This window comes from Carassius auratus, chromosome 2 (assembly GCF_003368295.1).
Source record: "Carassius auratus strain Wakin chromosome 2, ASM336829v1, whole genome shotgun sequence".
NCBI lineage: Eukaryota > Metazoa > Chordata > Actinopteri > Cypriniformes > Cyprinidae > Carassius > Carassius auratus.
In genome coordinates this window covers 29,605,648-29,631,073 of record NC_039244.1, presented here as the reverse complement: position 1 = coordinate 29,631,073, position 25,426 = coordinate 29,605,648, and the positions used below count along the sequence as shown (strand labels likewise).

At 38.5% G+C, this 25,426-nt stretch overlaps 2 protein-coding genes across 3 annotated transcripts in view; both read left to right on the top strand.

Moving 5' to 3' along the window:
* Positions 1–19,099, top strand: part of LOC113039852 (solute carrier family 22 member 23-like) — a 43,207-nt gene extending 24,108 nt beyond the window's left edge. For both annotated transcript variants that reach the window (XM_026197973.1, XM_026197982.1), the window contains exons 4-10: positions 5,586–5,754; positions 6,773–6,900; positions 8,135–8,237; positions 12,394–12,635; positions 13,347–13,379; positions 14,698–14,818; positions 15,077–19,099. In XM_026197973.1, the coding sequence (XP_026053758.1) occupies positions 5,586–5,754; positions 6,773–6,900; positions 8,135–8,237; positions 12,394–12,635; positions 13,347–13,379; positions 14,698–14,818; positions 15,077–16,280 (2,000 nt within the window). In that variant the 3' untranslated portion in view covers positions 16,281–19,099. The remainder of the gene's footprint in view (positions 1–5,585; positions 5,755–6,772; positions 6,901–8,134; positions 8,238–12,393; positions 12,636–13,346; positions 13,380–14,697; positions 14,819–15,076) is intronic.
* A 2,143-nt stretch (positions 19,100–21,242) lies between these two features.
* LOC113039845 (tubulin beta chain-like) lies at positions 21,243–25,184 on the top strand. Its single transcript, XM_026197958.1, has 4 exons — positions 21,243–21,414; positions 21,670–21,778; positions 22,397–22,507; positions 23,890–25,184. The coding sequence occupies exons 1-4, from the start codon at positions 21,358–21,360 to the stop codon at positions 24,960–24,962; spliced, it is 1,350 nt and encodes a 449-aa protein (XP_026053743.1). The 5' UTR covers positions 21,243–21,357; the 3' UTR covers positions 24,963–25,184.
* Positions 25,185–25,426: the final 242 nt, after the last annotated feature.

Here is a 25,426-nt window from a genome sequence, read left to right as displayed (position 1 = left end):
CAAACATTATGATAAATGGTCAAATGGTTTCCAATCCAGTGCATTCATTTGTTTTCTATTTGCATTGTCTTTGCTATTTTTGTGAAGGGATAGTTTACCCTCCTCGTAAAATACGTAGGAATTGTTAGCGTTGGACACCATTGTCCTTTGTGACTCGTCAATGGCTACCAGCACTTTGCGAATCATAAAAAGCATACAAGGCAACACAAAATGAAAACCCGTGGCTCCTGATGATATATTGAGGTCTTATGAAGAGAAACGATCAGTTGGTGCAAGAAACTGAACATTATTTACAACATTATTACCTGTAACCCAGAGCCTCAGGCAAACAGGAAAATGCAATTATCTTCCACAACTGGTTCTTTCAGAAAGTTTGTTTCGATGAACTGGCTCAAAAAAGTGAATCACCTGTTCATGTAATCACGAAATGAAGTAACATATGCACAATTATATCATTAAAGCACCCAGTAATGATGACAAACACAGATGTTTAGCATGTCTAAAGCATTTAAAGTGAACAAACTAGTCTTCATCAACTCACCTTTTTACACAAACCATGAGAAAGCATGAAAACTTAATTTAGCCCCTTATTCAAGCGTTCGGTTCACACATACTCTACTCAGAGTAACTTGAACCGGACATCATTTGGGACCGTAATGTAATTTATTCTTACTGTTTTTGTTTTGCTCTCCAAACTCTTTTGTAATCCGAGGAGATGTGCTGTCTGTGTTTTGTACGCTGACTGGAGTACAGATCAAGGGTTGTGCTGAGCTTCTTCAGCCTTTTATCTGTGACCTTTGACCCAGACCACCATATCTAACACCACCTGCACTTCACTGGGGGTTTTCTCCTGTTACTCAATCCCTTTTCTCTCTGAGACACAGAAACACTGTTCAAACCCTATGAATCTACTCACAGAGTAACCCTGGTAGCAATCATGTCATTCCACGACACACAAATGAAGCAGTCCTCACATGGAGTGCATTTGAATATGTGACATAATGCAGGAGGCCACGAGTGACTCATGTGACGGGAGAAGGTCACAATGTCAGCCTCATGCCGAAACAGACAAACATCCCTGATCCCTCAGGGCGCCCTCTTCTGGTGCACAAGCGTCGGGATTTCAGCCACAGACAAGTTCAATAACAAACAACTCTTTATAAATCATCATGGTGTGCGCGTGGGCATGTTTTTGTGACATATCAGGACACAACTCTGTATAATGACATGGGTATGACACAGGTATTACAAGGAGAGGGTGACTTATGAGGACATAAGCCATGTCCCCATTTTTCAAAACACTTATAAATCATACAGAATGAGTTTTTTTGAGAAAGAAAAAATGCACAACGTTTCCTGTGAGGGTTAGGGTTAGGTGTAGGGTTGGTGAAGGGCGATAGAAAATACAGTTTCTACATTATAAAAACCATTACGCCTATGGGATGTCCCCACTTTACACAAAAACAAACATGTGTGTGTGTGTGTGTGTGTGTGTGTGTGTACTGGTATATGTGACTCTCTGGGGTATATTTGTAGCAATAGCCAAAAATACATAGTTTGAGTCAAAATTATAGATTTTTTTTAATGCCAAAAATCATTAGGATATTAAGTAAAAACCATGGTCCATGAAGATATTTTGTAAATCTCCTACCATAAATAAATCAAAACTTTATTTTTGATTAGTAATATGCATTGCTAAGAACTTAATCTGAACAACTTTAAAGGCGATTTTAAGGTTCCAGGTTTTCAAATATTGTTTGGTCCTAACAAACCATAAATCAATGAAAAGCTTATTTATTCAGATTTCAGATGATGTATAAATCTCTGTTTTGAAAAATGTACTCTTAAGACTGGTTTTGTGCTCCAAGGTCACAAACAAGGTTTATGAGGACACAAATGTGTTTAATGACATGGGTTCTACAGAGTAAACATGGTTTATGAGCACACTTCCTGTGTCCCTGTTAAACAAAAAGCTTAAAAAACATACAAAACAATGTTTTATGAAATTCAAAACTGCCAGGAGTTTTCTGTGAGGGGTAGGTTTAGGAAAAATATTTATTTAAAAAATACAGTTTTTACAGTTATTCGCCTATGGAGGGTGTGCGTGTGCGTGTGTGCGTGTGTGCGTGCGTGTGTGCGTGTGTGCGTGTGCGCGTGTGCGCGTGTGCGTGTGTGCGTGTGTGCGTGTGTGCGTGCGTGTGCGCGTGTGCGCGTGTGCGCGTGCGTGCGTGCGTGTGTGTGTGCGTGTGTGCGTGTGTGCGTGTGTGTGTGTGTGTGTGTGTGTGTGTGTGTGTGTGTGTGTGTGTGTGTGTGTGTGTTTCTTCAGGAGCTGCTGAGCTGTGGGAACATGGGGGATTTGGCTCAGACGTGTTAAGAGGCTCAAGGTCTCGCTCTCTTTCTGGCTCTGTTCCAAAACCTAGTAAGCCGCCTTCATAGGCAGCATTTTAAGGGATGATAATAGGCGGAAATGTTTTCCAAAAGCAGGAGGTTAATTTTCAGTTGAGATGCTGACTTGCAGTACTCATCAAAGTTTGCAAACGTAATGTTTTTAGTGAAGACTTGCTAAAGTTATGCTCACCGATGATGTATATGTGTGATCAATAATACAGTAAAACAGTAACAATGTGAAATATTGTTACAAATTGAACTTTAGTATATTTTAACAAATTTAACAATGATTTTGCAGACAGTACTCACAAATTTGTAGCTCGTCCTGTCGGTTTATAAAAGTCTTCCCACTGATTCATCGATTTCATGTCTAATATGAACTGGATACTGAATGTTATTTCTGATATTTTATTGAACTTTAGTTACACATTTATTAATTCAGCAGACTCTTTTAATCAGAACAACTTGGCAGTGAGAAGTATTACGTTTCCCACGTCAGTGGCATGTACACATTTCCACATGTCGGGGTGTTTCAGGGGTAAGCTTCCTTCACTCTCAGTAAAACTCAGTTTGTGGCCACACTTTAACATGTTTATAAATGGAGATCGATGTTAAACTGCTCACTGCACAAACCTGCCATTTATTCTGTCACATAAACATGCTTTGTGGCATTCATTGTGTGTGTTTCTAGCCATTATTCATTTATTTTTGCATGCATCCTTTGTAGATGACATTAATCCATCCGCTTTAGAGTCAGACCTTCCTTCTATAAACCTTTATCTTATTTTCCTAGAATCTCATTGAAGTCCCTCACTGAGAATTAAAATGATCATTACAGTTATAGCAGTGGGTTACAGACTGAAAGTGAAACTATATTAACTCCTCTACCAAATCCTCCCACCGAGTGTAAAATCACACGCAAATGATCTGCTTAACACTCGCTCTGCAAAAGCAAAACCAACTATTTGCAAAATACTTGCTTAAACACAATCTGTTCACTTAGAAATCAGAGCTTCAGTGCTATAAATACACTTCAGGATGCACCTGAATTTATTTTTATTGGTAGATTTTTTTTTATTTTTTTATTTCTCCTTAGAGTAAAAATGTGTCTAATTTGTTTACAGTGTGTTATACTATCTGTTTTTTCACCAACATTACCCTAAAGTTTGTGTATATTAATATCCTTCAGTTTTCTCTAGTAAGTTAAACTAAAACTAAACAAATAAATAAATGTTAATTGAAAAAAATAAAACAATATATATATATATATATATATATATATATATATATATATATATATATATATATATATATATATATTAAAAAATAGAAAAATAATTCAACTGAAAAAGAAAATATAGATACAAAAAGAATATCAGTGCAAAATATTAATACTATCTAATATAGTATTTCAGTGATACTAAAACAGCACTGGAGTTTAAGTCAGTCACTTTTCTTTTTTTGAATCTATTCAAATAAAAGGTTTCATATTTCAAATATTTTAAACAATTTAATGGAAAATACTTTTTGTGGCATTCAATGCAACAGTTCTTCATGTTTCTATGAAAACCTGAAAAAATGATGGGTTGTAAAAAAAAAAAAAAAGTGATTGTGCTTTAACCTTTATTTTAACTTTCTTTAATAAATATCACAATTGGTTTGATATTTTGTATCTAATGCGGTTCAATTCTGACAAATTGTATGCGTGACTGAAGAGTCTGGAAGTCTGTGTTCAATGTTTAGATTTATATTTATATTTATTTATATAAAATGTTTAGATGTATACTTATATTCCTGCAGGGGCTGTAAAATAGAAACGTCCCATCTTAATTCTTGACTTAAGATTTGAAACAAACCCATTTGGATGTTTCGGATGTGTTAGTAATACATCCAGCTGAGAAACAGAGCTCTTTTATCCTGTGTGATTAAAGCCTGAGCTCCGTCTCTCAGCACAGAGCAGGATTCAGAAGTGCTGCTCATTGAAATTCTGGGCTTTTGTGAAGGATCGTACAGTCACTGTGTCCCCACCAGAGCCCTGTCACCTCGAAAAGCTCTCTCCCAAACCATTCACCCTTGTCAGACCCTGCTGTAGGCTCTGTGGATTTGCCATCATTTGGTTATTGCAGCACTGCTCTGTCATTGAAGACCACCGTGCTGCCTGCCATGCCATTACCAATACTAATGAGTCATTCAGTTAAAGGGACAGTTTGACCAAAAATAAAAATCCTGTCATCATTAAAACACCTCAAGTTGTTTCAAACCTGTATGAGTTTATAAAAAAAAAAAAAATTGACTTCCATAGTATTTTTTTTTTTTTTTTTACTATGAAAGTCAATGAATACCATAAACTGTTTGATTACCAATATTCTTCAAGATATCATTTGTGTTCAACAGAAAAAAGAAACTAATACAGGTTTGAAATAAATTGAGGATGAGTAAATGATGACAGGATTTACATTTTTGGGTGAACTGTTCCTTTGACTTCAGACAGATAACATGCATTGATTTCTTAGTCATTTTAAAGACCCAGAAGTGAAGAAAAATATCTGATACAGTGTCTGTACAACATTATATGAGCAGTTTCAGGCCTGTTATAGAAAAATCATTATGGCTTTATGTTTCTGTCCATGTATTTTTTGCAAATGTTTTATAATTCCAAAAATTGAATATTTTTAAACCATAAACCAAAGTTTAAGTACTGATGCCATTGTAAAAATGCACCATTTACCATCAAGCATGATTAAAATGCTATTCTAAAATTAAGTTAAATTTGCAACTTTGAAAGGAAACGGCTGATATGGCTCAACTTTGTTTGAAAGCTTAAATAATGTCATGTTATGGTGAAATATGGCATTTGAAATGTGACTTAAAGGCAGAGTCGACCCAAAAAGAACAATTATGTCATCATTTACTTGTTTTTAAACCTTTCTTCGTTCTTCTGAACACAAAGGAAGTTATTTTGAACAGTATCAGTAACCAACGGATGCTGGTCGCCATTGACTTCCAATGAATCTTATTTCCCCCATTCTTCAGAACATTTGTCTCTTATTATATCACTATTTCCTTTCTGCATTTTACAAAAGCTCAATGTAGATTGCCAACGGCCCTTCTCTTTAGAAAAGTCACTGTGATTGTTGCAGCTATTAAGAGCTCTCTGTGAACTGACTCTAATGTTGGATGTGTGTTCCTGTCTGCAGGGATAGAGCTGTGTCTGCCGGGATGGCGTTTCTCCATGACTATGGTGGCAAACTTCATGATGTTGGCGGGACAGTTGCTCTTGCCGGGATTGGCAGTCCTCTGTCGAGACTGGCAGGTTATGCAAGTAGTCGTAATCGCCCCTCTCTTACTCATGCTGTCTTATATCTGGTAAGCAACTGTGAAATACATTGGTGTTTGGCTGTTCTTCAAACCAAAATTTGACCCGTTTACAGTCACAATAAGTTTACAGTAACAGTAACTACTGTTTCCACACTTTATTAAGCAGCATAATCGTTTTCAACTGTTCAGATAATGCAGAAAGTGGCTTAATAAGCACAAATATGGAGGATTATATAACACAAGGTTTTTATAGCAGATTGGAGTAACGACTGCACAAAATGGGTTTTGTATCTCAGATAAACTTACATTTAAAATGTCCAAAAATTGAATATTTCAAACAATAAGAATCATAAATTGACTCAAATTTTTCCACCCAGAAGCAAAAGTTTTGATGCCATTGTAAAAATGCACTGTTTACCATCAAGCATGGTTAAAATGGAAAATAGTCCTAGCAATTCAACCAGTGACCTGCTTTGTGTAAAATAAAGCTGCTTTCTAAAACTTTTAATATGTCTGGAGACGTCTCATTCTCATCTCATGTCATTAAACAAATTAACTTTTATATTAATTGCAAGTGGTAGATGGAAGAAGAAAAATGGCATGACAAAATGCTACATTAAATAATCGTGGTATAAGAATATTTTTGCTTTTTACTGGGTGGTGTTTATGTATTCACTATTTTTTGTTTTGTAATAATCATACTTTTTTATATAGTTCTTTGTTAATTGTGCAACTTGTTGTTTTTGCCATGTAGATAGCCTTGCTGCTAATTTCCTTATGTTTTTTCATTTATACAACAAACGTTTTAACCAAATTAATTGGGATATTGTGATCGTAGAAGGATTCTGTCACCATATGAGACATGAAAAAACTCCTGCAAGTAGGGACGATACGTTATAACCACATCAATGAATGTTTACTTTATTCTTTAAACTTTTATGTAATCGGTTTTGTGTCAGTCGTCTTTTATTCAGCAGCTAACTTTCAGTGCTAATGCTCTGTTTTCCTGCTGAGTGTGTTTAGCCCCAAATAGATGTAGTAAAGTATATCTGTTTTCTTTCATCAGGATATTTCCGGAGTCTCTGCGCTGGCTGCTTGCGACGCAGCAGTACAGTCGCTCCAAATGGATCATGGAGCGCATCGCGGTAAAGAACAACATCAATCTAGAGGAGGACGCAGAGGAGCTCATGACCGGTACACAAGCAACCATGTTAAAAAAATCTTAAACTAGTGATCCCAACAGCTTACAGCTTTAATAGAACAACCATTTGTTTAAGATAAGATATAAATTGGAAAAATGCATGCTGCAAAATATCAGAACAGAATCTGAACATTTGCGAAAATGGTCAGGAGAAAACAATCGCAACCATCCTCACATAAAGATCAATCAATCAATATATGATTATTTCTAGATTTAGATTTCAATACTGCAATGCAAACTAGCTTCTATTTAATTTACAATATGTTGCCATGTTCACACGTAGGCCTGTTCCATTTTTTTCATAATGCAATGACTATTTGACCATTATTTATTCTTCCTCATGTTGTTCAACACTGGTATGACTTTCTTCTGTGGAACACAAAACCAGTTTTGCAGGCATCTATCCCGTGTCTATCATTTAAAAGACCTGAGTCACCGTCAGACGAAGGCATGCACTTAATGTAAAGTCAACAGGCTCTGGCTGCTGGCAGTGAACACTTCAGGAACAAAGTGCCCTACAAAGGGGAAGCCTAGTAACTACACCTTGATTTGTGTCATCCAGCACTTGAAAGCTGCAACCCTTGAATGCATGAATTGTCCCAACGTTTAACACTTTCAAATAGTTTATTGGTTCAATAAGTGCATCACTTAACTTTATGTAAAAATTAGTTTCACAACCAACAGGAGCTAAAGTCTGCGTAAAATTAAAACACACTTAATGCATGTTAGTGGTCCTATTTTTATGCAATTTAAGTCATGCATATTTTAAATAATATTACCTTATTATCTTCCTTTGATATAACTGTAGCTAAGCCAGTTCATTCTGATCTGCATGCATTACATTATGCAGTGCTTACATTTTTAAAGTCGTATAAGCAACAATTATTTCTTCTTCGACACAATATAGTAGGAAAGTGGGTCATAGTAAACTTCCTTTTCATGTCTACTTGAAGACATTAGAGCAAACTGGTGCATTGGTGATCGTTCAGACCATAAGAATCATTTGATGAGATTCCTCCATTGGTGATTGATCGCCGTTCATGATATCATGTGTTATGCACAGCTGCAATTTATATACAAAATCTTCCTCTTCAAGAATGTGGCATTTGGATTTGTAAGAAAACCGTCTTCAGGATGATTGAAGGCAATGTCATCTCATTTGTTATCCCATAAACCTCATGTGTTCTCTGAAATGTTTAAGCTCTGTGTTTTCTGCACTGGTTTCAGAGCTGAAGCAAGCGCTGCCGAAGCAATCCAAGAGGACATGCATTGTGAAGATGGTTGGCATAAGGACCCTGTGGAAGAATCTAGTAGTGCTCTGCGTCAACTCGTAAATATCTTTATATCATACATCTGTGTGACAGTCGTGACTGTGAAGTAGAAACATTAAAAACATTCAGCTGATATTTATTGGGTAGTTTACCCAAAAATGTAAATTCTGCCATTTACTCACACTCATTTCCAAAACCGAAACTCTTAAAACGATTCCTTATGAACTGAACGATTGAATTAAAGGCTTTTAAAAAAAGGTGAGTTTTATTTTTATGTTAAACCGCTTTAATGACCTTTTAGGATCTTGTTAATTTAGGACTTTCAGTGGAGGGACAGAAACCTCTCTGGTTTCATTAACCCTGTTAACGCATTCAGGTTTTTTACAGAAGAGAGAGACACTAAATTTATTAAAATAAAAGGGCAATTTTTTTTAATAAGGAAAATAAACTCATATAGCATATACTCAGATCCTCAATATAATCATTGTTTTTTTTCCAGATTTTGTACTTCTCTCCTAATCTTTTTCCACAGTATGATAATTTTATTTCACGATAGTGATCTATACAGTAGCGGTTTTAGGCACGGGCGAACCGGGCAGCCGCCCGCGGCGTCATTTTTTCGTGACACATTGGGGGCGGCAGCACGAGCAGATAAAAAAAAAAAACCTCTGTGTCGCGAAGCGGTTTTTCATCATTTATATAATTTCACTGTGTGTGGAATTGGCAAATTGGCGCTCCCTGCAGCTGCCGATTTCTCATCACACCGGCGCCCCTGCTTGCTGAAAATGCACACTGAAGCTTTGTGTTGTGAGAGAAGTGTAAGGGGGTGGGGCGAGAGGCGCGTCTCTGTCAAATGGAACGGACAGGGCGGGGGTGGACGGGGACGGGGGATCCACACTAGTAATATAATTAACAATAGGCTAAAGTCAGTCACACACCCCGACTTTCTTTCAAATAACGCACATTTCATTCATAATGTTATAATACAGGCATATAGTTCCTGCAAATGAAACTAGGTAATACAAGACGATTACGCGGTCATTAAGGTGAATCGGTTTAGTCTTGACTTCTGGTCCTGAGTGACAGGTGGGGGGATGGGAAATCTGTTGATTGTCGAGTGCCAAATAAACAGAGATGGAGAAGAAAAGGTCAAAGCCAGGTGCCCAGTTTCGAATAGAAGAAGAGGAGAAACGAGCAAAAGGTATGCTACTATTGTCTCTGTATGATTACAGTATCCATTTCATGAATGAAGGGCTAATGTTAATTGGTGGTGGGTATAACTCTTTGTTAACTCTTGCTATGCTTATACAACAATAATTTGGTTTCAACTCAATCACGAGATCTAATTTATAATATTGTGCTTTGCAATAAAACTGTTACAAGTTCAGTTATCATTTCCATCATTTTTTTAACGTTAGGCCCTGTAAATAACCAACGGCATTTTCAAATCTGTAGGTTAAAGATGAACATTTGCTATTTATTTGCTACACAGTATGCTAAGTATAGTTTCCTAAATATAGTTTTACAAGTCATAACTAAAAGTGTGTCATGCGTATAATTTGAGGCAGTAACCTAATGGCTAATGGTACCTCCATGAAAGTTAGATTAACATACAGATTTTGGTTGAAAAATATCCTGAAACCCAAAAGGTTTTTGGTGATAAAAAAATAAAATCCCATTGTTTTTGCCTATACATATAATTTAAAGTCTTTTTATTTTTTTTAAACAACTGAGTCCCAGTGACCATAGCATAACATGAATAAAATATAATTTTTCAATATATATTTTTTTACTATTTGTTTCTATGCTGATGTGATGACATGGGGGAAAAAATGAAATCCGGGAATTTCCGGGTCTAGGAGGATATAGCGTGTAATGACAGCCAGTTAGTGTGTAAGAGCATGTTTATGTAACCCTTCTATTATGTTTTGAGTCAATTTGACCCCAGGCTGTTTTAGCTTTATAAAACATTATCCTATGGTCTTTTGATTTCAAATGCAGTTAAATTGCAATTTCATGGGCACTTCTAAAATATTTTGGAGCATCCTCAGCCACTGGTCAGGATGCTACACGGAGGAAGTCGTGGCCTAATGGTTAGAGGGTTGGACTCCCAATCGAAGGGTTGTGGGTTCTAGTCTCGGGCCGGACGGAATTGTGGGTGGGGGGAGTGCATGTACAGTTCTCTTTCCACCTTCAATACCACGACTTAGGTGTCCTTGAACAAGGCATCAAACCCCCAACTGCTCCCCGGGCGCCGCAGCATAAATGATGAACACTGCTCCGGGTGTGTGCTCACAGTGTGTGTGTGTGTGTGTGTGTGCACTTCGGATGGGTTAAATCAAATGCAGAGCATAAATTCTGAATGGCACTTCACTTCACTACACATATGTCTCCACAAATATCTGATATTGAGGATGAAGACCTCTTTTCCTCTACTTCTCCCCAGCATGAGCTTTCAGGTGTGTGTGTCGTGGGCTACAAGACAACTGGACAACTGCAATTTAATGTAATTTTAATATTTCTGATAATTTATGAGTAGGACTGTGTTTTTTCACTGCTATGTGTTTTGAGTAATATGCCAATATGCCGTCTGATAGATATGCCTGGATCTGAACCCCCACTGAGCCCCACTGGTGAGGATGAGCCTCTGTCAACCGACCCTGCTAACTGGCCCTCACATCTGGGGGGGAGGGGGCGCTCGAAAGGGGTCTCGCCCAGGGTGTATTTCAATGTAGAACCGCCACTGGATCTATATCTCAACCGTGGTGGTTTCTCCATTAGGGCGATTGGGCGATGCACCACCAAATGATTTTTTTTCTTTTACATTCAACCACATTGTTAAGATAGCTTTCACTATTCTAGACTGTTTGTGCTGCCTCGAAATAGTCCAATCAGCGTTGAGTCGTGTTCTGTGTAGTACCGCCCCTTTTTGGGTGATTTAAACTGAGAATCGCCCCGAGTGCTCTCATAGACCTCCATTCAAAGATCATTGTTTTCGACCTGCGTAACCTTAACACTGACATCCAATAATATTTAAAAGCTATTTAGAATTTTAACAACAAGAAAAATGAAAAACTACTAATATCTTTATTAAATGTGAGGAAAAAAAACATAGACAGGGACAGCTATGCCTTAGTCAGCTGAACTTGATCGACATCTCGGTGGATGTTACCTCTATTCTATCGTGTCATTGAAATAAATACCATTCATTCATTGCAGCAATAAGGATAAATTGGCAATTAAGGAATTAGGACAACCAACATGAAATTTAAACATCAAACAAGTATCTACAAAGTGAGGGAAGTCGTATAAACGAGGATTTTCGAAGACGTGGTATGAGCGGAGAAAAAGTCTGCGAAGTAGCTGACGCTTTATTCTGCATTTCGTTCCATCGCGAGAGCGTAACGCACATCGCATGGACAACTACAGCTGTAATCCAATATCAAATTATTCTTTTTTTTTAATTTTCCAACAGTCAGAAAGCTCATATCGCACTGTTCATCATCACAGTATTATTCCATAGTCGGCTTAACAGTTACATATTTAGCCACTTGTCATCATCAGTGAGATATAAACAACAATATAAAAGTGAGAAATCAACATACATTAAGACGGTTGACACACAGTCCTGCTTTGCATTTGCATCCAGTCTTTCAGTTCTGCTGTTCTGGGACATTTCCAGTTGTGTGAAATCAACCCGGCAGCCGTAATACAACCCATCTTAAGAAGAATATGTGCATTTTGCTATGTTGGGTACCACTGATTTATCTCCTGCTGCAGAAAACATCCTCCAAACCATGACACTTCCTCCATCTTTCACAGACTTCTTACGCTCTTGGGCTCATGTGTGTCTGAAACATTGTATCATGTAGTGTGTGTTGCAGCATTGAATTACAGTTACAGTTGTTTGTTACAATGTCACAAAGCCAGACCGTATACGGTCATAACACCCAAACGAGTTCATGTGTAATTTGACATTCAGAAAAGTTGCTAATCAGAAACAAAAATATGAAATTATGACTTATGATCAAATAATTGTTCAGGTCCAAATGGACTCAGAATGCTAATAGTAGTATACAGATCAGGGTTAATTATTTGTGTTTTGAAAATGAAGTCTTTTGGGTTTGGAAAGGCTTGAGAGTGAGTAAATAAAGGCAGAATTGTAATTTTAGGGTGAACGAACCCTTTAACTCTGGCATTGAACTCCTCTTGCAGACTGACGGGTTACGGCATACACCACTGCTTCGCCCGCAGCCTGGAGGAGAAAGATGACTATAACCACCAAGAGTTCACCTTCCCTAACTTCTTTGCCAAATACTACTCCACGGGGGGCATTGCTGTGGCGTCCTGCGTGGCGCTGTGCCCTGCCGTGGGTGTGATGGGCCGGCGCGGGGGTCTCCTCTTGTTCATGATCATCACAGCTCTGGCGTCTCTCCTTCAGCTCGGTCTGCTAAACTGTGAGAGAACACACACATCACAAACACTTGCATGGCTCGATCTGAATCAGACTGAATCACAGTCACACCATCTACATGATTGAGCACTTTCTGCTGGCTTCCGTAAACACACTGTGCTTTATGTGCTTGATTCTCATAGGTTTTTAAAGTGTGCGTATACAGAAATGTTTGGGAAAAGTCTATGCAGTATGCATCTTAACCCTGGTGAAGCCTAACATATTAAATAATCATTGCATTAAAAAATTGTCGTTGTTTTTTGGACAATTGATTAAACCTTTAGATACATTATATGGGTTTTTTTTGTATCATATTCAATACATCAGACTGGCTCATACAGGGTAGTATGATATAGAAGAATATGGAGCTCAAATTCAGCAAAAAATATGCAATTTGGTGCTGATGCTGATATTTTTATGACCAAAAAGTAAGATTTTGTAACGTTAAATCAGTGAGATCTTTATATCGGTATAACAGACTACTTGCAGATAGACTTGCAGTAAAATAAATATCGGCGTCACTCTGTATCTCCAATAAAGTCTCAGCAAGATGATATTTAAGTTCAAAATATATAATGCAATGCAACACTATATATACTATATAAACACACATGCACATATTTAATTACTAGCCAGGAGCTGCAAACTACTTTACTTTCTAAATGTTTTGTGTTTTTCGTTTTCCCTCTATGTGATCCGTCCGTGACGAATGAAGTGGTGGGGAAGTACGGTGAACTGATAAATATTGGTAAAGTATATGCACTATGCTATTTATGCAAATTTGTAATTATTGCTCTGTTTCACTTTAACCATTCTTTGTGCAATTAAAATATCACCAATGCCAGTTTAATCCGCAGAGGAGAGTAAAAATAAGACAATTCATTTCATTAAAAAGTGTAAAACACTGTGGTGCTCTCAACATATTGCTGTGTGTGTGTGTGTGTGTGTGTGAGATGTGTGTGTGTGTGAGAGAGACTGTAGTTGTTTATATTAACCTGACCCCACTGGACGTCTGTGTCCCTGCTTGCAATGCTTGTCCTCTCTTAGGACTCTAAGGGCTGTTATGTCCTCTTGTCTTTACACTGACAAGGATCTACATTATCCAGATATTTTATAAAGTATGACCTGCATGAATTGTGTAAATCCAAGAGGGGAAAAAATGATTTTTCATATATATAATGTTTTATTTCACACATGGATCGTGAAGCATCCAGCAGCATTGCACAAGCTTGTGATGCCATCTTGTGTGTGCAAAACATGCGTAGCCAGGGTCCAAAATTAACACTCGGCAAGCGAAAAATACAAATAAACTTCTGTGTTTGTGAGTATATGAAGGGTGATATGTTTTTGAAGAGTGAAGCACAGTTTATTTATACTCACGTATGACATTATTCCCAAATACATGATAGGAATAGTTTATAAATCTGTTAAAGCTATTTGATCTACAGTTCGATGTTTGAAGACAAATAAATTATTATTATTATTAAATGCTGCTGTTTTATTTTACAGCCCAATAGTGTTATTAGTATAGTAATATTTATTTATTTTTATTTAATAAAAATATTTAAATAATAATAATAATAATAATAACTATTATTATTAAATATTCATATTTATTCTTACTTGTTATATTTTACAATGAAATAGTATTATTGCACTATTAATACATTTCTTTATTGATTTATTTTTTTATCTATATTTTATTTATTTATTTATTTTTAATCCACTGTCTGAAAGATAAACTTTATTTTAGAACTTTATTTGGACGTTGAAACAAGATTATGTCCCAGCAATGAGGAAAAAAGAAAGAGTCCAGGTTATAATTGGAAAGGGAGCAGTATATGCAAAAATGTGCAAACATAATAATAAAGTTGAGTTTTATTTTTATGGGCTTTTGCCATGGACACGAAAATAATTGAAAATTAAAAACATTGAAAAATGTCAATATTATTCAGTATGAATATGCATATGTTTTGAAATCACTTATACGTCATTTTTATGTGATGTATCTTTTAATGAATAAATAATAAAATGACTCACCATGTCATCTTTCTTGCTCCCCACAGGCTCTGACACGCTGAACTCCAACTTCTCAAAGGCTTTCTCCATCATTGGCATGTTCTCCTCCCATGCTGTCAGCAACCTAAGCATCTTTTTTTGTGCTGAAGTCACCCCAACTGTGATAAGGTGAGCCAAGCCACATGGGCCACTTTATGGAAAATATATCTTTCTCGTTTGTTTCATAATGAGGACATATATTTATGAAATTTGCATCCAATTTGTACATTTCCCCAATCTTTGTATGGCTGACCCTAATGCTTATTTTCATAGTTGCTTTTTATGGATGTTTTATTCTAGTTACTTTAGATCAAACTCCAGTGGTAAAAGTGGCTAAATATCATGTTTTGATAAATATCTTGACCTTGTTCTGTGTGTGCTGTCTAGGGGTGGCGGTCTAGGTCTTGTCCTGGCCAGTGCTGGTTTTGGTATGTTGACCGCACCCATCATGGAGCTGCATAACCAGAAAGGCTATTTTCTGCATCATATCATTTTCGCCTGTTGCACTCTTATCTGCATCATTTGCATCTTGCTGCTGCCAGAGCCTCGCAATCGACCACTACCAGAAGCGTTAGCAGATGGTGAAAGCTACACCCGCCAACCGTTACTGCCAATTCGCAAACCGGGCGAGCAACGTCTTCTGCTGACCAAGTCCGAGAGCCGCGAGAATGCAAGGGTTGGCGACACCCCTCTCCACGAAGCAGCTGTCACTGCTGTTTCCACTATGGACCCTACTGCCTCACCTGACATCGATCTTCTCATTGATGCCCCCCGACAGACAGTGCTATTCAGTAGGAAGACTTCTACCCAAGAGCAAGATAAAATCAAGCAATCTGCATCCATGCCGGAAACCTTTGCCTCATCCAGAGAGGATCGTCTCCTTGCCTCTATCCCAAACACTTCTACCCCAGTCACTATTAACTATATTCAGACACCTAGAACAGAAGTCCTTCTGCCTTCTTCAACTGTGGAAACTCCTTCAATCACTGATCCTACCCTCGAGACCTCTACTTCTGCCAATCTCCAAACTCCTTCGCTTTTAGATATAGTTACACCAGCTGAATTACCCTCGCCGGTTGTTAATGATATCAGCTTCCTAACTGAAGTGGGCTCTACAGGTCCTGCTCCAACCATTCCTCTCTGCACAATCAACTTGTCTGATCCATCCACCGGACAATCGCCTTCAAATGAGATTCCTCCCTCTTCCTCAATAGACTCCCCTGTTCACCTAGTCACCTCTTCCCCAACAGAACTGCCTTTAACACCAATACCAGACCAGTCTGGTCCAGTTCAATCGTTTTCTTCGCCCATAGATCCCGGCACTCCATTGTTACATTTAGTCGCCCAACCTGTGATTAAGTCTGGCCCCTCTTCACCAGCCGTATTGGAGCCAACCTTAAATAATGGTACTCCTCTTGCCACTGTGAGTTCAACTGCACCTCATGCCACAACCACTGACTCTGTTACAGAATCCAGCTACCCTCTTATGACTTTCTTGACTGTTTCCTCGCCTATTGACTCAGGTATACCTATAGACATTGACTTGCCCATTACAGAAACTAATACTGCCAATGGGGAGACGTCTTCATGATGCACACATGTGACTTAATGGGCTGCCTTATTATCAAGAAGCGAGTCTTGTCATGGGAGCTCATGCTAGTCATTGCTAAAAGTATTTTTATTTCCCAGCAGCCATGACCCAAGAATGGCAATGCAAGGAGAAGGTATAAAAGGATTTGACTGAAAGGGAACAGCTATAACGGTCGATGCTCAAAGGGTTTTTACTCACCTGACTTAAAGAGCCTACTTAGGCCATTCACACAGAACACGTTTTTCCATTCCAATATGCGATTTTCCATTATTTTTCGGTGTAAATGTGCTATACGGATGTGTATACGCTCGTGTTTTGTGCAGTATCTTACACAGGAGTGCCACGTTTTTTAAGACGCCGTGTCAAGTTAAAAGAATTTTAACTTTTACACACAACACCACTCATCAATGTCAGTTCCAAAATAGTGGACCAATCAGACACTGGAGGCGGGGCAATCAAGTTGGCTCGGCGTATTTAGATGCAAAGACGTGTTCTGTGTGAACAGCCCCTTACTGTGGTGCCAGAAACTGCTTTTTGGGCAGCTAGATCCAAATTCCCATGTGTTATCAATGAGTCATTTTCTCTCAATCACGAAAATTTGCAATATTCAGGTGGGAAAACAGCATCTGTGAAGTCCAGTAGCAAAGGGAATTTCTCAAAAAGCCAACATTGTATATTTAACACTGGGAATGTTTGCCATTGTGTCTTGGAGTGGAGGGAAAATACCTCTATGAATTAGGTGTCAAAGAAACACCAGTTACTGTGTTCAAAAGAAAAGTGAAGAACCATATGCATATTTCCATAATGGATGTAAAAAAGACACTACACGGAGACTTTTCAAAATGGTATTCATGTGGTAAATTTTAGGCTAATGATTTTTAAGCTAATCACTTGTTTCTGGTGGGGGGGAAATCATTTTGAGGTTATATACTTAATGTCTTAAGTGACCACAATACTCTCAATCAAGTGAATGCAACAGATGTATTGTGAATGTGACAACTTTTTATGCTACTGTGGTACTGACTGCTTAAAAAAAAAAACTAAAAATTATGTTACTGTGTGTACTATGTCAATGAGTGTAAGCGCATTGGTATTTTGTTACCATGTCTATGGCACTTTATCGTTCACAATGACAAAAAAAAAGCGTGTGAACGTGAAAATGAGTGACTTTGAAGTACGGAGGACAAATAATAATTTGAGGAACGACTACAATTGTCATCTTTACATTTAAACCTACGGCAATAATATTTTTATAATGTGCAACCATGCCATGAGTTTACTGTTAAAAAACAGAATACTAATATTTCATACTAATTTTGAATTACTAAAAATATCTGCTAAAATACTGCATCAGGTGTCTAAAACCATTAGAGGAGAAATGAAGTACGGACCTGTATTTGGCACCAAACGTAACATTACGTTCTGAAAATAATTTGTTCAATTATGGATGATGGCCTACTCTTAATCGTTTCACCTAATATTTAGTTCCTTTTTAGCTTCAATAAAAAGTATTATTTCCCTGAAGTATGTAAAATGTTTCATAGAAAGGTTTTTAAATGTTTGTTAACTTAAATGACATCTATTTTGAGTTCTTCCGAGGACGGGCCATTTTCTTCTCAAATATATCATGGCCCTCTGTATCTGGTGACGTTCTGAGAGATGGAAGGTCATTAATGTTCAAGCATGTTACATCAAAAGAACAATCTGAGATGAAAAATCACACTTTTCCATTTGTAAGTACAGCGTGACTTAGTTAACATGATTTGACGATTGAGAATCGTCCAAACATTTTGAAGCAATACGAGGACTTTTACAGTCCCAGTTGAGATTCATCTGTTTAATGAAACTGATTTCCTAGCCAAGACATTTGGAGAAAGATAAAGTCAGAAAAATATTTAACATAAGCGTGCAAATGAAAACATGAATGTGTGGCCAGCGCATGCCTAACATGAGATCTGCAAATGTTGCTGTCAGTAATCAATATTTATGAGAGCAATAGTTTTACCTTCAGTGCTTGTGCCACTGAACCACATTAGCTTCAAACATATTAAACTTTCTCAGCAACATTTTTCATGCTTTTAATTTGCAATAGTTGATCTGAAAGAGAAAAAAAATCTCACCTGAAGACTTTACAGTCTGCTATAATGCCTCTTTCAGCAACGCTGCGAACGAAACGCATCCTTGCAATCTGAACTGTGTCAAAAATCTCATTCAGAACTCAAAACAGCACACGAGAATGAGATGTGTAGCTGCAAGGGATTTTGTTCAGTTAATTAATGTCATAGTTCAGTCTTAACAATTAGGAATACACATACGAAAGCTATGTTGTGTCTAAAGGCAAAACTCATTATACCAAACTCGTGCACAAAAGTCACCCTAATAAGAACAATACTCAATATTTTCAATATTCTTTTGATGGAGTGAACCGTGCAGAGTTTAGCATTAAATTACTGAAGTGCACTTCACATTTGCAGATCAACCACTACATTATATTTGAACCCCATCAAATTGACCTCTTTTAAATCTAGTAAACTGACCTGTGAGATGTGATCTGGAAAAACCAACATTAGCCAACGCAAACTCTTCCAATTCAGAATTGTGATATCTTGATAATGTCTCATGTGCTTGAAAAGGGGATTTAATACAGGTGTTCCCTCCGAATGTAAGAACCAAGAGTACTGGCAAGAGGATGAATGTCAAAAACTTGAATGTTTTGGGATTAAATGTACTTTTTTATTTTTAACAAATAATGCACATGTATATAAAGCCATACGTGTCGTAATATACATCATTGAATAAAATATATTTATTGATATATGTATTGATGTACTAGTGTGTGTGTGTGTGTGTGTGTGTGTGTGTGTGTGTGTAAGTGTTCTTTCTGGTCCTCTGAGAGCTTTTTGCAGAGGTGTGATATTCGACTGATAACAGATCTCTAAGCGTTTCATTATTTGTATCACTCCGCTTGAGGTGTCCATTATAATTTTACCAGTAATACTGTTTTTGTAAATCTCTGGTCTCATTAAAATATCGTTCCAGAGCCAATTTTGGCTGATAGCAAAGTCTGATAACTATTTTGATATAACTTTAATGCAGTATATCAGAGCACTGCCTTTGTACTTTTGACTGAATTGTTGCTATTAAATATTATTCAATAAATAATATTTAATATAGTATTTAGTGTGTGTGTACATTAGGGTGATTTTAGTCACATTGTTCCACGATCAAATGGTGATAAGAGGCTGGTTTAATGAGCGAGTCCACAGTAAAGACTTTTATATGGACATTCATTGAAACTAATGTTTTATTGTGAATATGAGCTTGAGCTGAAGAATCAATGCTGTATCTGATGCAGATAATCACAGACACTAACTACATCTCTCTCTCATTATACTTTACTCAATACAGTGAGCATTTAATGAAGCAACTTAGCATTCTTCGTTACTAGCTCTAAAGTGACGTTTGTGAATTATTAACGGAGGCTTGAGCTCAGCATTTAAACTGAGATTTGTATCTGTAGCAGAATGAAGTAGTTCTGCTCAAAAAAGTTTTTTTTTTAAAAGACGTCTCTATATTTATACACTCGAGCCTTCACAAACAAACTTTCTTTTAGATAGTTACATTTTATTTACATGTTTCATTAAATTAATCTTTTTTTTTACCTCTAAATATGTTAGACTGGAAGGAAGTAACACATTTTTTGTTTTAGCGTCAGTAACTCAGTGGTTGTTTATGGTAGATCTCTCAAACTTTGATAAATGCTAGCCACTTTTGTCCACTACAAATAAAACTCACTTGGATGTGTACTACTCAAACAGTGAGTTAATGTCAAATACAAAGAGTTCTGCTATTAGTCTAGCCCATACTGAAACAGGCTGGGGATAGATGTAACAATCAGATGCAATTTTCTAAAATAAGATTCTCACTTTCCAGTTTGTGCAAGAGCTTTAATGAAAAACAAAGAATAATCAATTTTATGAACAATATAAAGAACAATAAAAACATTTTATTTATTAGCAAATGTTTGTTTGAGTGTTCGTGTGTGTACTGTATTTCTGACACATAAGGGTTCACTCACTGCATGTTGCCATCCACCTATTTTTAGGAACATTTTGGGATATCTCATTTAAAATGCTGTACAGAGATGCCAAGATGCACATTATATATATAAAAAAGTCAAATAATGTTTTCATCCAGTAAGAAGAGATGTACAGTACATAAACTACAATGGATATACATTTATCACATAAATCCCTTGATTTGCAGCTAAAAACTCACACGCCTCAACAGATGATGTGACTGGAACCAGACTCACTGGAATCATCATAAGAGGTTAACAGAAAAATAAGGTTTTTTTTTTCCTTTCCTTTTTTTTTTTTTTTTTTTTTTGTAATAAAATCTTCAGTGTTACTCACAGTAAGTTCCAAAATGTGACGGGAGTGTATGATATTGACGACATCAGCTCTTTTCAGACTTGACATTGTTGCAGCAAACTGTTAAACCCTGAACATAATCTTAAATGTGAAGTTTTGTGTTTTGGGTCACATAACTAATTTACAGTAATCGGTTTAAAGCCCTCACCAGAATACTGAGGAGCATACTGAATTATTAGGGTCAGCTGAAATGCTACCCCATGTAACCTGTAGCTACAGTTAGTGTCAGTGATAAAATATGTGATTAATTAAATATTACGGATATTTTTTTTAATGTTCATTAAATAAATAAATATTCGTTTTGAATGCAAAATAGAAACACAACTATAACTTATAAATCAAATTCTTCTACATTTTGTAACAGGTGTGTGTGTGTGTGTGTGTGTGTGTGTGTGTGTGTGTGTGTGTGTGTGTGTGTGTGTGTGTGTGTGTGTGTGTGTGTGTTATGGGGTTTTGGAGTCAGCATTTTGAGCGCGTCACCGCGTCGGTGTGACGGCGGGACACGCGATGCTGCGGCACGTCCACTGCATCAAAACCGCGAGTCGTGATTGGTTCCCGGCGCGAGCGCTCTCCGGTCAGCGACTGAAAGCCAGAGCCGCATCAGCTGCAGAGACACACGCGCATCCTTTCCTCGCAGCAGCACAATGAGGGAGATTGTTCACATCCAGGCCGGACAGTGCGGGAACCAGATTGGTGCCAAGGTAAGATTATATACAGACCCCACAGTATTTTCCACCTTTATTGTAAAATAATGCAAAAAAAAAAAAAAAAAAATGTTGTTCCGATTTAACACGAATTGGGAAAAAAAAAATTCACTATGAATTGCAATTCAATTCTTTAAGTGAGTGTGTTTGATGCGCATGGGTGTGGTAGGGGTCTGCAGGGGCTCTGGGGAACTGCTGCGTCATAACGGCCATGATGCATTCTGCATTCACTACTGCGTCATTCTGTTTCAGTTTTGGGAGGTGATCAGTGATGAACACGGGATCGACCCCACTGGCAGTTATCAAGGTGACAGCAAACTGCAGCTGGAGAGGATAAATGTATATTACAATGAGGCATCTGGTAAGCAATCTGTATTTGCATTGAGTGCTTTGATTAGATGTTTAGTTGGTCGAGGGGTTTTGTAGAAGGCATCTGTCTGTTATTGACGATTAGAGAGGCGTGGCTCATCTCGCCTCGTTCTCATATAGACTACATTACAGATTTGTTTATGTTTCACCCGATTTCAGCTATTTGTTCACGGATTGCATAAACGATATCAAATTCGTCATGCATTTCTGTGGTTTAAACAAAACATCATTCGTAACCCTATTTCAGTTTCACTTTCATTTTGCACGCGAATGCGTTGTTTAAACACTGTGGGATACTAGCAGAATCATCCTGAATGCCCACATGTGTGTTTATGGTGTCTCTCGGTTGTTGTTGTTGTTGCTGGTGTTGTTCTCAAAATGGTGGAGCAGGGAAGATGGATGATGATGATGATGCATTTTATTTAAAGAGGATCAGCAGTTGCAATACAGACATGAGAACAAAGTATTGGGGGAATTAAATGATGCATTCATTCTATAATCCATTCATAATTAGTCATATATTGCATTGTCAATTCACATTAATTTCTAGGAATTTTTCAGTCATGCTACAAACTTTGGATGTTTACACCAACCCTGTTTTATTTCGCAGGAAACAAATATGTCCCCCGTGCCATCCTGGTGGACCTTGAGCCCGGCACCATGGACTCGGTCCGCTCTGGCCCATTTGGACAAATCTTCAGGCCAGATAATTTTGTGTTTGGTATGTTTCTCAATCCTACATACAACAGACCGTAGACTTCACACTATGCATGTCTTCCTCTTCCTTCTTCCTCTTTCAAAGTTTGCTTTGATCTCAACCCCTGCTTCTGGAGAGCTACATGCCTTGTCCAAATAGCATCACTTGTGGTCTTGGCCACTTGAGAGTGCGTGCGCACAACAGGAAGATTTTATAAACTCAAAAGTGCACTGCCCCACTATCTCGAATACCGCTCCAGAGTGGCATTAAAGGCTTAGTGTATCCCATCATGCATCGTGTTGTGGAAATAAATCGCAAGACTTTTTGCCAAGATCACAAGAGGTAATGGAAACCTTTCCAATGAAAGTTAAATTTAATTAATAATTAGACATATTACATATGATTTGGTAGTAAAACAAGGTGCTACGCATTTTATTGGTGCAAAGGTGCGTAGCCTAGATTTATTTTTTACTTATCACCATTTAGATGATAAGACAGAATACATTATTAGCGTGTTCATACATGCTTAGCAGACAGAGCTAGAATGGCAGACAAACATCAACAACCCGGTCTTCCTTAATGGTATTGTAGTACTTTTAAAGTTTTATCGCTGGTAAATGACACATGAAGTTGCCCAGCCGTTCCAAATTCCAGTTCTCGCGCACATATTTTGCATGTCTCGCTTAGTTAACACACTCGATTCAGGTTACCAGACTCGTTAGCTCAGACGTGAAAATGAACTGTGTTCCGATCGATATGATCCCTACACTGTGTTCATTGCTCCCTACTCCCTGAGCAGAGGTTTACTTCACTTCGGAACATGAACTGGAATTGGGAACTGCTGATGTACCCCGTTGTAGTAATGTTGACTCTGGTATTCTGGTCTGTGAGCATAAATGCGTTCAGGGGGCGTGGCTTTGGATGGCGATTGCAGGGAGGGTGGGACGTTCGCTTTCAGTGCTATCAGGCTAATGTTAGCATTTTCCAAGATCTCCTACTGCACCTTTAACTAGATGCACCAGAAATTAAAGTGGGTCTTATTAGGTAATGGAAAGTTGTACATACACACCTGTGGTCTTGATCCTCACTTGAACCAAATACAGGAAACACGTCATATAAGTAGTCAAGTGATCACGTGCAAAGACCGCATTTGGAAATTGGAATTCGGTATTTGGAAAAGGCAACAGTCCTGCAAACTTCAGTTCCAACCCTGCTCTAACGATTACCTGCCTGTGATTGTCAAGTAATCCTGAACACCTTGATAAACTGGTACAGGTGTGTTTGGTTGTGGTTGGAACTGAGATCTGCAGGAAGGTAACTCTCCAGGAGCAGGATCGGAGCCCTGAATAAAACCAACCTAATTTATCAAACTCTGTTTAAACTGGGACACATGGGCTTTCTTTCAGGTCAAAGCGGAGCTGGGAACAATTGGGCCAAGGGCCACTACACAGAAGGAGCAGAGCTAGTGGACTCCGTTATGGATGTGGTACGCAAGGAGTCCGAAAACTGTGACTGCCTGCAGGGCTTCCAGCTCACGCACTCCCTGGGCGGAGGAACCGGGTCTGGGATGGGCACTCTCCTCATCAGCAAGATCCGTGAGGAGTACCCCGACCGCATCATGAACACTTTCAGCGTCATGCCTTCACCCAAAGTGTCGGACACAGTGGTGGAGCCCTACAATGCTACGCTCTCTGTGCACCAACTGGTGGAGAACACAGACGAGACCTTCTGCATCGACAACGAAGCACTCTACGACATTTGCTTCCGCACACTTAAACTCACCACCCCTACTTACGGCGACCTGAACCACCTTGTGTCAGCAACCATGAGCGGAGTCACCACCTGCCTGCGCTTCCCAGGTCAACTTAATGCCGACCTCCGCAAGCTAGCAGTCAACATGGTGCCCTTCCCTCGCCTCCACTTCTTCATGCCGGGATTTGCGCCTCTGACAAGTCGTGGTAGCCAGCAGTACCGCGCTCTTTCAGTGCCAGAGCTAACACAGCAGATGTTTGACGCCAAGAACATGATGGCAGCCTGCGACCCGCGTCACGGCCGCTACCTCACCGTGGCAGCCATCTTCCGTGGCCGTATGTCCATGAGGGAGGTGGATGAGCAGATGCTGAATATCCAGAACAAGAACAGCAGCTATTTTGTGGAATGGATCCCAAACAACGTCAAGACGGCAGTCTGCGACATCCCGCCACGTGGCCTCAAAATGTCCGCCACGTTCATCGGCAACAGCACAGCCATTCAAGAGCTGTTCCGCAGGATTTCAGAGCAGTTCACCGCCATGTTCAGACGCAAGGCTTTCCTGCACTGGTACACCGGCGAGGGAATGGATGAGATGGAGTTCACAGAGGCGGAAAGCAATATGAATGACCTGGTCTCCGAGTACCAGCAGTACCAAGACGCCACCGCTGACGAAATAGGCGAGTATGAGGAGGACGACATCGAAGATGAGGAGGCCGCTCGCCACTGAGAGAGCTGATAGTCATGTCGTTTACATTGTAGTCTCCAAAACCATTGCTTTTAGCTGATCCGAGAATTTCCATAACAATGCAAACAGTGCCGCTACACCGTAATCGTGAAGTCAGTCAGTGAACACCGATCAGTGAATCTTGTGGAAGTTATGTCATGTTTTGTAACATTTGCTTCAAATTGCAGATGCCAAGTAAAATAAAGTGGTCACTAATATAAAATACCTGTCTCCTGTCGAAATGGTTCGATTCATTTTTACACAAACATTCATTAAACTCGAGCAGAAAAAAAAACTATAAGAAAAGGATGTAAGAAAGCCATTCATTGGGTGATTTCACTGATTGGACGCTCCTGCGTTAAGTTGAAATGAAACAAAAGTTGCGACCAACATATTATGCAAATTCCTAGTCGAACAACTTAAGCTTGGAATACAACACACAATGTTCGCCCAGATTTAGAGCCTGG

Coding starts and splice junctions, on each gene's coding strand:
- LOC113039845 (XM_026197958.1), top strand. CDS start 21,358: ATGAGGGAGATTGTTCACATCCAGGCCGGACAGTGCGGGAACCAGATT. Junction 21,415..21,669: donor GGAACCAGATTGGTGCCAAG/GTAAGATTATAT, acceptor ATTCTGTTTCAG/TTTTGGGAGGTGATCAGTGA. Junction 21,779..22,396: donor ATATTACAATGAGGCATCTG/GTAAGCAATCTG, acceptor TTTATTTCGCAG/GAAACAAATATGTCCCCCGT.